At 39.1% G+C, this 14,929-nt stretch overlaps 3 protein-coding genes across 6 annotated transcripts; 2 read left to right on the forward strand and 1 right to left on the reverse strand.

Moving 5' to 3' along the window:
* Positions 1 to 337: 337 nt before the first annotated feature.
* Positions 338 to 7,339, forward strand: glyctk (glycerate kinase). 2 transcript variants are annotated; one of them, XM_077572374.1, is made up of 6 exons: positions 338 to 539; positions 1,882 to 1,946; positions 3,016 to 3,382; positions 4,038 to 4,189; positions 4,335 to 4,510; positions 5,755 to 7,339. In XM_077572374.1, the coding sequence occupies exons 3-6, from the start codon at positions 3,036 to 3,038 to the stop codon at positions 6,631 to 6,633; spliced, it is 1,554 nt and encodes a 517-aa protein (XP_077428500.1). In that variant the 5' UTR covers positions 338 to 539; positions 1,882 to 1,946; positions 3,016 to 3,035; the 3' UTR covers positions 6,634 to 7,339. The 2 variants fall into 2 exon arrangements, with proteins under 2 accessions (XP_077428500.1, XP_077428501.1); XM_077572375.1 differs by lacking the exon at positions 338 to 539 and having other exon boundaries at positions 1,932 to 2,079.
* Positions 7,340 to 7,429: 90 nt separating this feature from the next.
* Positions 7,430 to 8,256, reverse strand: tcta (T cell leukemia translocation altered). Its single transcript, XM_077572379.1, has 3 exons — positions 7,883 to 8,256; positions 7,759 to 7,810; positions 7,430 to 7,681 (listed from the first exon to the last, which is right to left on the reverse strand). The coding sequence occupies exons 1-3, from the start codon at positions 8,091 to 8,093 to the stop codon at positions 7,639 to 7,641; spliced, it is 306 nt and encodes a 101-aa protein (XP_077428505.1). The 5' UTR covers positions 8,094 to 8,256; the 3' UTR covers positions 7,430 to 7,638.
* Positions 8,257 to 8,672: 416 nt separating this feature from the next.
* mon1bb (MON1 secretory trafficking family member Bb) lies at positions 8,673 to 14,853 on the forward strand. Of its 3 annotated transcripts, none has more exons than XM_077572371.1 (6): positions 8,673 to 8,840; positions 9,687 to 9,781; positions 10,647 to 11,174; positions 12,285 to 13,077; positions 13,286 to 13,433; positions 14,331 to 14,853. In XM_077572371.1, the coding sequence occupies exons 2-6, from the start codon at positions 9,703 to 9,705 to the stop codon at positions 14,556 to 14,558; spliced, it is 1,776 nt and encodes a 591-aa protein (XP_077428497.1). In that variant the 5' UTR covers positions 8,673 to 8,840; positions 9,687 to 9,702; the 3' UTR covers positions 14,559 to 14,853. The 3 variants fall into 3 exon arrangements, with proteins under 3 accessions (XP_077428497.1, XP_077428498.1, XP_077428496.1); XM_077572372.1 differs by having other exon boundaries at positions 10,701 to 11,174; XM_077572370.1 differs by having other exon boundaries at positions 8,676 to 8,840; positions 10,644 to 11,174.
* Positions 14,854 to 14,929: the final 76 nt, after the last annotated feature.

Here is a 14,929-nt window from a genome sequence, read left to right on the forward strand (position 1 = left end):
ACAAATTTACTGCTTTTATGCAAATAAAAATATTACAGCAATATTCTTTAAATATAAATACGTCTGGATATTTATAGATAAATACATTTATAAATCGAGTATATATACTTTATGTATTCCAGCTCTGATTTGAACCACAATCCTCAGGAATGTGAGACATGTTAACCACAATCCACGTTGCTGTCAGTCACATTCATTCATTCACAGTCATTTCTTATACAGTGTAGAAAGATAGAAATGTTCTATTTTCTGCTCTGTTTTCTGCAATGATACAGTACGTGACTTTTTACACGATTTCCCATTTATTGTTGGTGATTAGTTAGCCATTCACTCCTGTATGTTCCATCTAACGTCTGCAGGTGGCGGTAATACGCCTCTACGCTGCTTTGCTGACCAAAACAACGAAAGAGGCAGACGAGAAACATCAGATTTCTTGTGCAGTGAAGACGTAGACATTTGATTTGAAAGCCACGTTGGAGAGAAAGCAACATGAATTATGATTCACCACCGAAAATACTGTGATGCAGCATTCGAGGAAGGTGGGATGTCGGATATAAGCCACTTGGATTCTCCTATTTTACCTCAAAGTGTTCGAGTTTGTTGTTCTGGTTTAACGCAGTCATTCCAAATCACGTCGTGTTACGTGGACATATTTCAAATAACGAAAGTAACAATTCATAAATATAAATTAATATCTGTTTAAAAAATCTTGGTGTTACCATGGTAATGGTCAGGTCGTCAAACGAGGCGAATAGACGTAGTTAAAAGAAAGAAATAAATCACTTAAATTACAATGTATTATGATTCAAATATATCCCACTATATTCACTGATGACTTTCGATACCACCAAGATTGAATGAAGAAACAAACATTAAGACATTATTACTTCAAGGTGAACTCAATCAGGTATTTGTTGAAGCATGTATTTATTTGGTTGCTTCTTCACAATGTATCATATATCGTAACAATTTTCTAAGACTACATTTGTAAGGTTGCAAGAAAAATAATAATAATCAGATATTAACAGAACAAAGTTGCAATTTTACACCGCTAAATCTAAAACATGATGATCATTTCCTAAAAAAACTCTGATAATAAGTTCGAATTTTGTCGGGAACGTTTTAATTTGAGAAACAAGTTACAATTATTTTTTTAAATAATGAAATTGTACAACTCAGAGAAAGTCATACATTCTGGGAACAAAAGAGTCATAATTTTACAAGAATATAAAGTCCAACATGAAATTACAAGAGTGACTAATGAATGCCAATGAAAAATGTCAACATTTTACAAAACAGTGATGTAATAGTAACACGTTACGAGATTACAAAAAAAGGCTTTGTTAATAGTTTTTACATTTTACAAGAATGAAATCACACTTCAAAAACTCATCTATTTTATGGCAAAGTCTAAGATTACAAGCAAATGCGTCCACATTTTAAAAGAATAAAGTGAGTGACGTAAAATAAGGCCAACATTTAGGAAAATAAATTATGAGAAAAACACAATTTTAAAAGAAAAGTCTTAATACAGTAGTATAAGAAATAGGTCTCAAATTTAGAAGACCAAAGTTGGCATATTAACATAGAGATAAGAAAAAACAAACACATTTATAATATTTTATGAGAAGTCGTCTTTTGTTTTGAAGTTTTTTAATTATTTATCTTAGTCTCATTTTTTAACTCTTAACCTGGCATTTGACCAATAGTTTGTTGACTTTTTATCAGGTCCAGTAGACTTCCACTGTGTCAACAATGGTGAAGTCACGCCTGCTGAATTTTAAATACAACATGTGAATCAAATGCTACCGGTAAAATGACTCGACTGCTATAAACTTGTCTTCGTTTCTTCGTGTGTGTGTTTGTGTGTGTTATGTGCAGTCTGCAGTCGGACAAATGAAGTGATGTGTGCAATCGCCGGGGAGGCAATGGTGTCAGGTCATGTGGTGAGTCCAAGTCAATCATTACACGCACGATACACAACATTTTTTTTTTTTAGTTATCAGTCTGACTTTTGAAACACTAGCTCGCCTGCTAGGCTGGAACACCAACGAGGCTTCCATTTGAATATTCTTGCAGGTAGGTCTCAGCAGTCGGCTTCCACGTGTAAAACAACAATCAACTTTGAACTGCTTGCAATTTCTTAAAGTAGCCCATAAAGTTTATTGACTTTTTTAAAGCGTTTTTTTTTTTCATTACAAACCTGCATTGCGTCAATATATTACACTTGTTTCATTATCAGTTCAATGTGTAATTCTTCGTCTTTGTCACATTCTGCACAAAAACCTAAAACTGGGTTCTCAAACTTTTTTGGTCAGGTGATAAATATTTCCATGTACCACTTCATAAATACTTATAGCAATTAAACATAACTACTGTACTGGCACGTAAATGCCATTAGGAATGATTTCAATCTAAATATTCATGACCGGTTTTACAGAAAGAAACGTAAATACAATAAATATTTATCATTGCTGGTTGATGTGCACTGCTTCCACTAACAACATGGGTGCGAACACAAAAGCTAAGTCAAGTTGCTAGCTTCATTTGATCGATTGATTTAGCAAGAAAGCGATCTGCAAATTTAATTACAGCTAAAAAACACACAACATTAGCAAAATCACTGTTTTATTGTTTGATTTCTGTTTCGCAACCAAATCAGCTGTTAATTGGCGCAAAGCACACTGAGCGACGTAGCCACATGATACTGAAGTGGATCGTTTGGGGGGGCGGGATACAGTACAACTCTTCACAATTGCGACCCTGAATCAGGTTCAACAGTTCCACCACATACAGTCTACTGTACTGTATTATTATTTTATTGAACCACAAAATCATGGTGTGATTGTCAAGAAGCAGATTGCTACTATTAGAGGAAACAAGCTAATAAAGAAGAGAGTAAGGATAGAGTTTAAACTGTAAATGAAATGGAAAAGTAAACTGGAACTGGTACAATGCAAAAGGGACATTTGAGAACCACTGAAAAGCTTTGCTTTATTTATTTTTTCCATTCAGGAAATCTCTTTAAGGCGTCCATGGCACGCGTTCTCTCCCTGATCCGACCTCAACCATTCCTGGCTCTCCTGGGGAGGAGGAAAATGTCACTGGACTCTCGGGCGCGCGAGGTGTTTGCGGCGGCGGTGGAAGCCGTGCAGCCGGATATCGCCGTTCAGCAGAGTTTGGAACGGCAAGGCGACTCCGTGGAGGTTGTCGGCAGCGGTCGCAAGTTCACACTGAGAAACAATGTGCACGTGGTGGGCTTTGGAAAAGCGGTGTTGGGCATGGCCACCGAAGCCGAGAGGATTCTGGGAGACCACTTTGTGGGAGGAGTCATCAGTGTGCCGCATGGCATTCAGCAGACATTGCGGCAGCATGGCAAACAGTAAGCAAGAGCAACAAAATGGAAAACTTCTTTCTATTATTACTATTATTACAAAAATAAAGTTGGAACATTACAAGGAAGAAGTTCAATTTTATGATTGCGTCATAAACACAAACAAGTTGGAGTTTGTTTCAATAATGTTGGAACATTACAGGTAAATTTGTGAGAAGAAAGAAGTCATCATTTTATTATTGTATTGCTGTAAAAGTAAATTGACAATTTCAGAATTTTCTAAAAAGTACTGTAATATTGCTTGAAAATAAATGATCTTTTTACGGAAATAATAATTTAAAAAAATGGTTAGGTTAAAACTATAAAGTTGAGGATGAAGGATGAGGATGTCGTATTACGAGAAGAAAAATATGTATTTAATGAGGAAATGGTCAAAAGATGAGATTCCACTGAAAAAGGCGAAAGAAAGATTATGAGTAAAAAAATACTTTTCTCACAAAATATTTTTTGTGTTATAATCTCTAGAAAGAAGTAATAATTTTACAAGAATGTTATATGATTATGAGAATAAAGTTGTATATTAATTTATATGTTTAAATAATAATAATTGATAACATAATTTTATTATTACTTTTTTTTTCTTTCTTGATTGACATTGACACACCTGTGGAGGCACTCGGACTAATGACATTTGTCACTGTAGCCACCTGCTGTTAAAGGAAAGAAGCCGTATCCAAGTCATGGAAGGTGCGCAACACAACTTGCCCGACGCCGATTCCCAGAAGGCAGCAGAATGCATCGCTCGGCTAGCAAGAGCACTGACGGAGAAAGATCTGCTTCTCGTGCTGATTTCAGGTACAGTAACAAGCTACAACTCGTATATGGTATATTGTATTTATATACGTATAAGCTATACATATATACATATTTGTTGAGTAAACTACCGAACACTACAATGTAAAAATTGTTTGGGTGATTGTCACTGTTGTTGAAATATCAGGTGGGGGCTCTGCGTTGCTTCCCGCACCCGTCTCACCAATAACGCTGCATGAGAAACTGGACATCACCCGCAAACTGGCAGCCGCCGGCGCCACCATTCAGGAGCTCAACACGGTGCGGCGCGCCTTCTCCAAGTTAAAGGGCGGAGGACTTGCACAGTGCGCCCACCCTGCTCAGGTTAATTTTTGCTTTTACTTATACTTAAAAAAAATATAAAAAATTCCCTTCAGGGGATTGGAAGTAGCGTAACAAATTATATTTATTATCATAAATCATTCAGGCTATGTGCACATTCGGGTATTACAAAATGTTCTCTCGTTAAACAAATGGCATGATCCAATAAAAAGCACAAGTGTTTAATTTGCCAAATTGAGAAAAACACTGAGAAAATTTGGGAAGTAATGTACTTGCTTTCTTTTCATCCAAAAATAAGGACAGTTGATTGTATTTCATTTTAGTGTGATTTTTTTTAAAGGCCTTTGTTTTTTATTTGTTGTTTCAAGAGGCACTTAAAAAAACACTTACATTTTTGGATTTTTATTATAGAACTGAAGCTCTGTTTTAATATTTTTGTATGTTTTCTATAAGAAGAGAGTTTTACTTCATATTCTCTTTATAAAAAAAAAAACATGTTTAAGAAAAATCTCTCAAATTATGGAGGCTTTTCATTTGTATTATTTTTTTCTCCCTTTTTATAACATGGGTATAAAAAATTAATTTATTTGAAAAGATGACTGATTTTTATTTTATTTCAATAATTATTAAAAATAAAGATGCACGTGTTTCCTTTTAATTATTATTATTTATATACAAGACGACAAAGACAAAGTTTTAGAACCAAAACAAAAAAAGATGCTACATGCCTTTCATTTTTCTATCAAAGAAAAAAATAATTTTTTAAATAAGAAAAAGTAACAAAAGTTGGATGTAATTGCTTTTCGTTTTAGTAATTTTTTTTCTGTTTACACCGAAAACAAATTGTTTGTTGTATTAAAAGAAAATAACTTAGAAAAATTAGTTACATGTTTATTAATTTTTTAAATTATTTATCAAAGAATGGTTTTTTTTGTGAAGTCAAAATTTTGATGTAATTGTTTTAGATTTTTGTGATTTTTTTTCTCACTAAAACACATTTAGCTGGTTTGGGGTTAAAAGGAAAAAACAAAAATAGAATAGATGCTTTTCATTGAACTGAAGTGTTTTAATTTAAAAAAAAAACTGAACATTTTAAGAAAAAGCCACATTTATTTATTTTCACTTTTTAGTGTTTAATTTTTTTGTTGTTGTTTTTGGAGTAGTACATGACATGTCTTTTCTTTTTTTAATAAAAAAATAGATATTAAAAAAAGGCAACAATGTTTTGTTGTTGTTTTTTTTCATTTTTGTGTGAAAGTGTCTTCTTTGTGCACTCTTTTGTCCAGGTGGTGGCATTGATACTGTCAGACGTGATTGGCGATCCACTGGACCTGATAGCAAGCGGCCCCACAGTGCGGGGTCCGGTATGTCGTGAGGAAGTGCTGGCGGTCCTTGAGCGATACGGCTTGCTGGACTCTCCCTCTGCCTCTGTGAAGGAAGTTCTGGGTAGACTTCATCCACGTCAAGAAGATGAAATAGAAGAGGCGGGGCACGTTCTCAACGTCGTGATTGGCTCCAACAGCGTTGCCCTGCAGCATGCAGGCCGCCGGGCGCTTGAACTGGGTTTCCACCCAATTGTGCTATCACCGGGAGTGTGCGGCGACGTGAGGTCAGTGTCCCGTCTTTACGGCCTCCTGGCCCGCTTTGCCTGCTCACGTCAGGAAAATTCGTCCGAGCTCGCCGCAGAGCTGCTGAAGCTGGGACCAGAGGTGGGAGTGGAGACCAGGGACCTTCGTCGTGTCATGCAGAGTTTAGACCAGGCCCATTCACAGGCACGGGGCGCCACGTGCGTGCTGGCGGGAGGCGAGCCCACCGTGGAGCTTTCGGGTAAAGGCCGTGGAGGTCGCAACCAGGAGCTGGCTATGAGAGTGGGACTGGAGCTGAGAGGCTTGCAGCCCCCGCTAGACAGTCCCGTCTTCCTAAGTGGCGGAACCGACGGTCAGGACGGGCCCACCGAGGCGGCGGGAGCTGTCACGGATGCGAGCTTGTACGGAGACGCCCAAAAACAAGAGCTGGACGTGGTCAGCTTCCTTAAAAACAACGATTCCTTTACTTTTTTTTCACGTCTCTCTGGTGGACGCAACTTAGTTGTCCCAGGTTTGACCTGCACCAATGTTATGGATGTGCACATTCTGCTAATTCCAAGTAGTGCCAAAGAGGACTGACGGGATGACTTGAGCTGAATCCACTACAGTGAACCCTTGCTATTTTTGAAGGTTATTGAACAATTCATCAATGTTGCGATGTTCGCTGCATTCTACGCTCACAAATGAAGTAACATTATATCAAAGAGTAAGTTAGTATCCTTTGAAAAAGGTCAACGAGAGTATGTAGGTATACAGAAAGTTTAGCAGTGAAAGTATTCAATAAAGGGACCCTCTGTTTTACTGTTAATCGATACTATTCTTGTATTGATATTTCAATTAACATGTAACAAATGCTTTTTAAAAAAAAATCAAAATTATATTGTATTTGTATGCAACATCACAAGCACTCAAACATTTTGGGGCATCTTCTGCCACAAAATATGATGCACAGACATCTACCTCCACAGATCATACTGTATATATTATTATTGCAATAAGGTTCCATTACGTTTTTTTTTTTTTTTTTTTTTAAACACATTTATTTCCTTCAATTTAAATATTTACTGTTGCTCTATCTACTGTGCTCTAAATTTCAATAAACATTCATTTTTTTATTATATCTCTAGATGTTTTTGCATGTCAATTCTCATGTCTCTTTAAAAATTGTCAAACAGGTTTGAGAATGTTTCTCAAAGAAAAAAGGCTGAGGATTGTTTTACATTAGTAACTGCCACAGTTTATATTCAAAGTGGGGGATGATATAAATAAAGATCTTTCTATTCTATGGCTATTAGGGTTTATTGTACTTAGTACTACTTACTGTACGCTTTTATTTTATTGAGGTAGAATTTTTATCTAATTCATGTACAACACATTCTAATCGAATCATTTTAATAGTTTTGTTATGTTTGAGATGCAGTGGCTTACGTGTAAATAATCACAAGACAATATTTTGAATTTACAATCCTGTTTTCCAGTAACACGTCCATCCTATACAAACTGATGATAGATACACTCTTACTCTTAATGAAAAGTCAGAATTTGAAGGTGCATTCATGGTCCCTGGGAGTTTCAGACGTCCAGCTAATCCCTATGAGACTTGAATGGTTCCCCCGTTGTGCCACCCCTGCAAAAATGACAGAATAACATTAGGCTCCACACAAAACAACAACACAGAGAAATTATCAGGATTCGGATACCTACCATCTGCCGAGGCCAGGTGTTGTGTCAGGTGTTCCCCCGTTCTGTCCGCTTCCTGAATGCAACATCAAGTCAGCTAACACCGCTAGCAACCAGGTGGGAGATGTGTAGAAACTCAAATACTCACCCTGCCGATAATACATGTCGTTCACCGTGTTCCCGTAAACCTTCCAAGCGAAGTGAATTGCCAGGAGACTGAAAATTAACCAGCTGAGGAGGATTTTGAATATGGAGACTCTCAAGTCGTTGGCGAGCCAGTCCTCCACGAATTCGGACAGAAAAGACAAGCAGCCGTCGGCGATACGGGATAGAAACTCAAAGTCCCACGGCTCCTCCATAACGCCCGGTTACTTTCCAGCTTTTGTCGAATAAATAGAGAAAGTATTTTTGTCGAACATCGCTCGCTCGGTAGAACAACAAACCCAGCAAGCTCGCCGTAGCGACGCAATCGCTCTGAAAGCGAGTTGAGGGATACGAAGTGACGTATTACGTACGCTCCCTCTCCCCCATAATATAATGCACCCATAAATGGATGATTCTATAATTATTTCCCATATGATGGTGTTTTCCTCACGTTGTAGAAAGATTCTCAAACAATTTTAGTAAATATTTTTGCTGAGTAATTTTTTTTTGCTGAGAATGTCAATACATTAAAAAAAAAGACTATTACGTATTTTACGTTGCGTACTTAACGTGGCGGATACTGGATATGATTTGACGTAAGTTACGTAGCACATTTCCAAATTAAGTAAACCAAAGTCAAAAGCATGAATTCTTGCGTATTATTATTCTAAAGTTATACCCTCAAAGTTTTGAGAAAAAACCCGGACGTCAACATTTCGACGTTTCAGAAAAAAAATCGCTCTTGCCGCCGTTTTAAACATACCTTGAAGGCGGGGCTGCTTGGAGCCAACGCGCATCCCGATTGGCCAAATCAACGCTTACGTCAGAGTATCCGGATACATCTCCTGCGGTAAAGAGGAGCATTTGTTTTCTTATCACTGACGGCTCCTATTCAAGCCCGACGACCACCGAGACTTCATGTAACAGTTTAGCAATTCATCTTTCGTATGTACACAAAAAACGTAAGTTCTACCTTTTGTTGTGATTCCAATTGCAGCTCAATTATGACGACTGTTAAGCCGGGGCTTAAATTCTACTGTGAGTTTGTGATTGTCGCTTGCTAGCAGTTTACGCTAGCTTCTGGCATCAATTTTCACTGACTTGAGTCAAATATGTGCTAAGAATTGAATATAACCCTTCACCGTGGTGTGTTAGCTCCCACCACACGCAAAGGTGCAACTGAAGGCTAATTATTAACCAAAGGTTAGCCTCTTGGCGACCACGAAGTCACTCTAGCTTTCTATGCGTGTTTGTGGTGGGGTATTATCTAGACGTGCATAGCGAATTCCACAGTGTACTCTATGTGATAATACTCAACCAGCAGCTTTTCTCTGTCGTCATGTGATGCCACGCTAATATAATTGCTGCCATTCATTCATTCATTCATGCTGCTGTTCAAGAGTCTTGGGATGTCTGTAATGACACGGCCGCAGGTTATGATAAAGTCGTCACGTGGGACGCCAGAAAACTCTACGTGTGCGTGTTTTTGTGTGTAATGCTGCAGAAGAAAGAATACATGAGAAGAGGGCAAGTGTGACGCTAACCATAGATCAGGTATTGGAACTTACCGATAGCCAGGAAAGCATCTATCCATTCATTTTCTGCAGTGTTTGTTCTCATTAAGGCCTCTCCCAGTAGACAAACATGCATGTTTTGGGGGATGTGTGAGGAACCCATTAATCACATGCAAACTCCATACAGGTGGAAGCCTGTATTCAAACCCAGGACCTTTTTACTGTGACTATATGACTATATCACCATCTTGCAGGCTATTTTTATTTGTCATTTTTCTTCCCCCAATTCTCCAGTGACTGGGATGGTATCATGGACATGGACAATCATCAAGAGGGAGAGACACAGGGAGTCAAGATTTGTGGTCCACCCTTAGAAGTTAACACAGCAGGTACAGTAGTCCCCCATATATTTGCGGTTTACAATTCACAGTTTAAAGTTTAGCCTGGGTTTTTACTGGCAGTTATGGAGAGTCTTCTTCACACAATGACGCCTGGCTGAACGGTTTTAGGAAAAGATTGAATTGCGATTTCTTCTGACAGATATTGCGATTTTGAGTCAATTTGTGATTTTCTTTGAATCAAGCTTCCGTTTAAAGTACCATTTACAAACATGAGAGAAAATCACGTCACACCATCAAAAGCTTAAAAGGTATGTACGCACAGACACTAAAGAGGTTGTGTGAGGGAGGCAGTCCTTTTTCAAGGTTTTTAAAATGCTTCAATAACGCAAGATCATACATCAACGCTTGCCATCATACATGTATAAAATGTAAGTATATTTAATAGTTAATGCAACAAAAAAACAATCTTAAGCACAAATGTTTATTTTTTATTTATTTATGTTCATGTTCTTTGTAAACAAATGTTAAGTAATATGTCAATATTTTTTCTGTATTTTTGTCAGATTTAACAAAAATACACTCACTGTTGATGTCGGCTGTAACTGATTCATCTCTAGATACTAATTAATTGTAATATTAATTTTGGAGCGCATTGGTGAGCTTGACCTGTCCACGAGGAGCATGCCGTTCTGATTGGTGATCTTGGTGGGGATAAGAGTGCTTAAAAAAATAAATAAATAAAATAAAGTAGATTTAACGATCACAAAATTGCGTCGTCTGAGATTGTGATTTTAGTCCAAAAATGAGAAATTGTTCAGGCCTACCATGATGAAGCTAATAATAATTAAAAAAAAAAAAGAAGTCAATTGACTTCCTTATGACATATCCTGTCATTGTGGTTCTATTTCAGCAGAGACCCTAGCAACCTCACTTTCGCTTTTGGGGAATCATATGTTCCCTGATCTAGTGGCCAGGAAGGCTGCCCAAGAAGAGGAGCGCACACAAGATGTTTCAGAAGAACCCCCTCAGGACACAGAAGACTCTCTTCCTCCCCCGGCGACCGAGCCGGAAAGCGAGGAGCAGCAGGATGACATGGCAGACGGCACGCAAACGGACTCTGGCGAGTTTGTCGTCACCGTGTTGGCCAAGGCCAAGCTGGAGGAGCAAGGCCTCGGCGTGAAGGGTCGCTCGTCGCCCCTGCTGGAGGCGGGTATCCAGGAATCTCCCCCCGCCGGACACGGCGCGTCCCACCGCGACGAAGACGTGACGGCGGAAAGCTGGCGGCGGCACAGGAAGCACGTTTTTGTGCTGAGCGAAGCCGGAAAGCCCATCTATTCACGCTACGGCAGCGAAGAAGCTCTGTCGTCGACGATGGGCGTCATGATGGCGCTGGTGTCCTTTGTGCAGAGTGGGGATAACATCATACGCTCCGTCTACTCAGGTGAGCGTCACGAAAATACACCATCTGTGTGATGTCATGACTTTTTAATAGTTATTTTATTCCACATGTGCTATTATATTTTATTTTTTACGATAAAAAATAAAATGTTTCTTTTTTAGTGAAAGATTAGGCACAGCAAATGGCTTTGTTGTTTAGGGACGTTACAACAAATTTGTGGGCAATATAGCTCTGGGGAAAAAAATTAAGAATTAAAAAAACCTGTAAACAAATTCTCTTAACTGACAATACTGTATTTGTATTTATACATTTTTTGTTTCCCAAAATATTCATTTTAGTGAAATACATACATACCGTACCTATAAATAGCGAAATCAGAGAAACTGATATTTTTTTCTCCAGAGCTGTATATTTATCAGTATGCATATTTGTACAAACACATTTTCTAAACAATATATAAACTATTATCAGTATCAATTTTTTATAGAATTTAAAGCAGTACAAAAAGACTTCAAATGTAATTGTTAAATATTATATTTTACTATTAAATTGTTGGATAATTATTTGTAATAAATTATTGTGAAAAAACAAAACAAAAGTATAATTATGGGGTGTTGTGTGTGTGTGTATAATTCTGAGAGGAAAATAATTCATTCTGATTTGTAGAAATGCCATAAAATAGCAAAATAATATAATATGGTACTGTGAATACCTAATAGATACACTGTTGATACTTTTTAATTACCCTGAAATTTTGAATTTCATTTAAGCATCCTTGGATTTTTTAAAAAAATTACTTGGATGAGGGTACAGTGACTTTTAGGGGTTGAACTGACGAGCTGACACATCGACTTCACTGCGCAATGGTGGTCACTTGCAAAATATGCAAGTCTATCCTCAAATACAACAAAAGCACAAGTGCTACAAACGCCCATCTGAAAAGTGAGTGAACGAGCTTGTATGTTTGAAGCTAAAAGCGCACACTGCGATTGACAATTAAATTAATCGATTGGTAATTAATTGACATGAACTCAGCTATCATCACTTTAACCTAGACTTAAAAAAAAATCTGAATTCATTCAACCCCTCAGGTCTATTAAAATAAATCCAGTAACTGTTGACTTAATGTATGTTTCTCTGCATGCCCATCAGAGGAGCACACAGTGGTCTTCATCCAGAAAGGCCCCCTCGTGCTGGTGTGCGTTTCCAGCAGCCGGCAGTCGGAGCAGCAGTTGCGCGGCGAGCTCCTCTACGTCTACTACCAGATCATCAGCATGCTGACGCAGGCCAGCATCTCGCGCATCTTTGAACACAAGAAGAACTATGACCTGCGGCGACTGCTGGCAGGCTCCGAGAAGATCCTGGACGGACTCCTGGACCTGATGGACTCGGACCCCAGCTTCCTTTTGGCGGCCGTGCACTGCCTGCCGCTTGCCTCCTCCCTCAGGGACTCCCTCAGCCAGATCTTGCAGAAGGCCATCACGCCCAACCTGGTCTTCTCCATCCTCATCGCCAAAAACCAGCTGCTGACGATCGTGCAGGAGAGAGCGGTCATCGACGACGCCCGTCTGGAGCCCGCCGACGTCCACCTGCTGCTCAACCTCATCGGCGCCTCCTCCGCCTTCCAGGCCGGCGAGATCTGGACGCCCATCTGCCTGCCGCTCTTCAACCCCGACTGTTACTTCTACGCGTACATCTCGTACCTGGACCCGCCCGAGTGCACCGTGTGCCTGCTGCTGCTCTCCACTGACAAGGAGGCCTTCTATGCCGTGGCCGAGTGCAAGCGGCGCATCGAGGAGGCCATGGCGGCGCAGGGCTCTCTGGGCCTCATCGCCAAGGCGCAGTCGTACAGCGTGAGCCAGGTGGGCGTCGCCGACCTCAGGCACTTCATGTACAAGCCCTTCGACGTGCCCGACAACTATCGACAGCTCACGCAGTTCACCAGGTCTGTCAATCTTTTGTGCTTTTGCTGTGGCGTTCTGTAGTGCTTGTCCTCGTTATGTCCCCAGCCAATCACAGGTGAGCTGGAGCCCAGAGGTGGTCCTGGCTATATTTGTGCCACGGGCGAACCATTTTTATATACAAGACAATGTCAATTTTCCTCATTGCATTCTTGTGTATGATCTTAACGGTGACTTTGTCGACCCCTCCAGCCCCGAGATGGAAGCCCCGTACCACACCGAGGAGGAGAAAATGAGGCTTTTGGACCTTTACCGTTACATGCACAGCCGCATCCACAGCAGCTCTCGACCCCTCAAGCTCATCTACCATGTGGCCGAGAGGGAAACTCTGCTAGCGTGGGTCCGTATCAGACCATAATAGTTTTGGGGTTTTCTCCTTTAGTTAGATTTTGTTTCATTTTGACATTTTCAGAGTCAGTTTGTTTTAATTTGCCTTTAGAGGAGTTATTATTTAATTTAATTTAATTTAATTTAATTTAATTTAATTTTAATTTTAATTTTATTTTATTTTATATATATATATATATATATATATATATATATAAATATATAAATATATATATATATATAAATATATATATATATATATATATATATATATATATATATATATATATATATATATATATATATATATATATATATATATATATATATATATATATATTGTTATTTTTTTTTTTTTTAATTATTTAAAAAAAAAAAATTAAACAGCTCCAATTTAAAACCCAAGTTCGAGATTTCGGTGAAATACAAAATGTTTAGTGCTTCCTAGGCCTTCATTTCCTCCAGACAGTACAAAAGTGGCATTAAGGAGAAAGCATTATTTTTACTCATTGGAGCATAGATCTGACATAGCAGTGAAAGGAAATATGATATTTCTAAGATGGAACTCAGGTGCAGCAAATACAATAAAATCAGCAGGGGCCCCAAAATTTAACCCTGTGGAACACCGTACTAGAGCGGGGCAGAGTCAGACTCAGCAACTAAGGCTAACACAAAAAGTTCTGTCTGCCAGGTAGGATCTAAACCACTCTAGAGCACGACTGCTTAAGCCCACAGCATGTTTCAAATACACCAAAAGACAAACTGCTGTTGATAATGAACAAAACCGATTTACCAATATACGGGAGAATCTCCTTTAAAGTAATGAGGAGGAACAGCCAGTATAGCATGGCCACAACGTTGAAGCTGTTCTTTTAAGGTTTATGGATTGTTGTTTGTGTATATCATGCAGGTGACGAGTAAGTTTGAGCTGTACACGTGCTTCAGTCCGCTGGTGACCAAGGCGTGCGCCATCACGGTCATCACCAAGCTCCTCCGCTGGATCAAGAAGGAGGAGGAGCGCCTCTTCATCAGGTACCCGCCAAAGTACTCCACCACGCCCAACCCCGCCAAGAGCTCGCGGGGGGCCAAGGCGGAACAGACGGACTCAGCCGACAACGGTTTCCTGTCCTTGCTATGAGGGGACCCATCGAACACTACATTTTGACACTTGTTGACATTGGACGCAAAAGCAGAGGTAGGAACATCTTTTAATTTTAAGCCGGGAGCAGCGACAAATGGACGGAGCTATTTAAGTGGTTTTACTTTGTTTTATCAACTATGAATGTATTGCACGGGAGACTTCTTTAACAGGAATATGCAAGTGGAGGAGGACTAACAGGAGCATCCTTGCAATAAAGCCTCAGAGCCCCAAAAATATTGAACCAACAATTGTTCATGTGTTAAAATTATGATGATAATAATAATAATAATAAACTGATTATTTGTCTTTCATCAATTTAGTACAGCCCACAGAGGACTTTAGTGAGAATTGGGGTCACATAGAAAATT

Source organism: Vanacampus margaritifer, chromosome 8, assembly GCF_051991255.1.
Source record: "Vanacampus margaritifer isolate UIUO_Vmar chromosome 8, RoL_Vmar_1.0, whole genome shotgun sequence".
NCBI lineage: Eukaryota > Metazoa > Chordata > Actinopteri > Syngnathiformes > Syngnathidae > Vanacampus > Vanacampus margaritifer.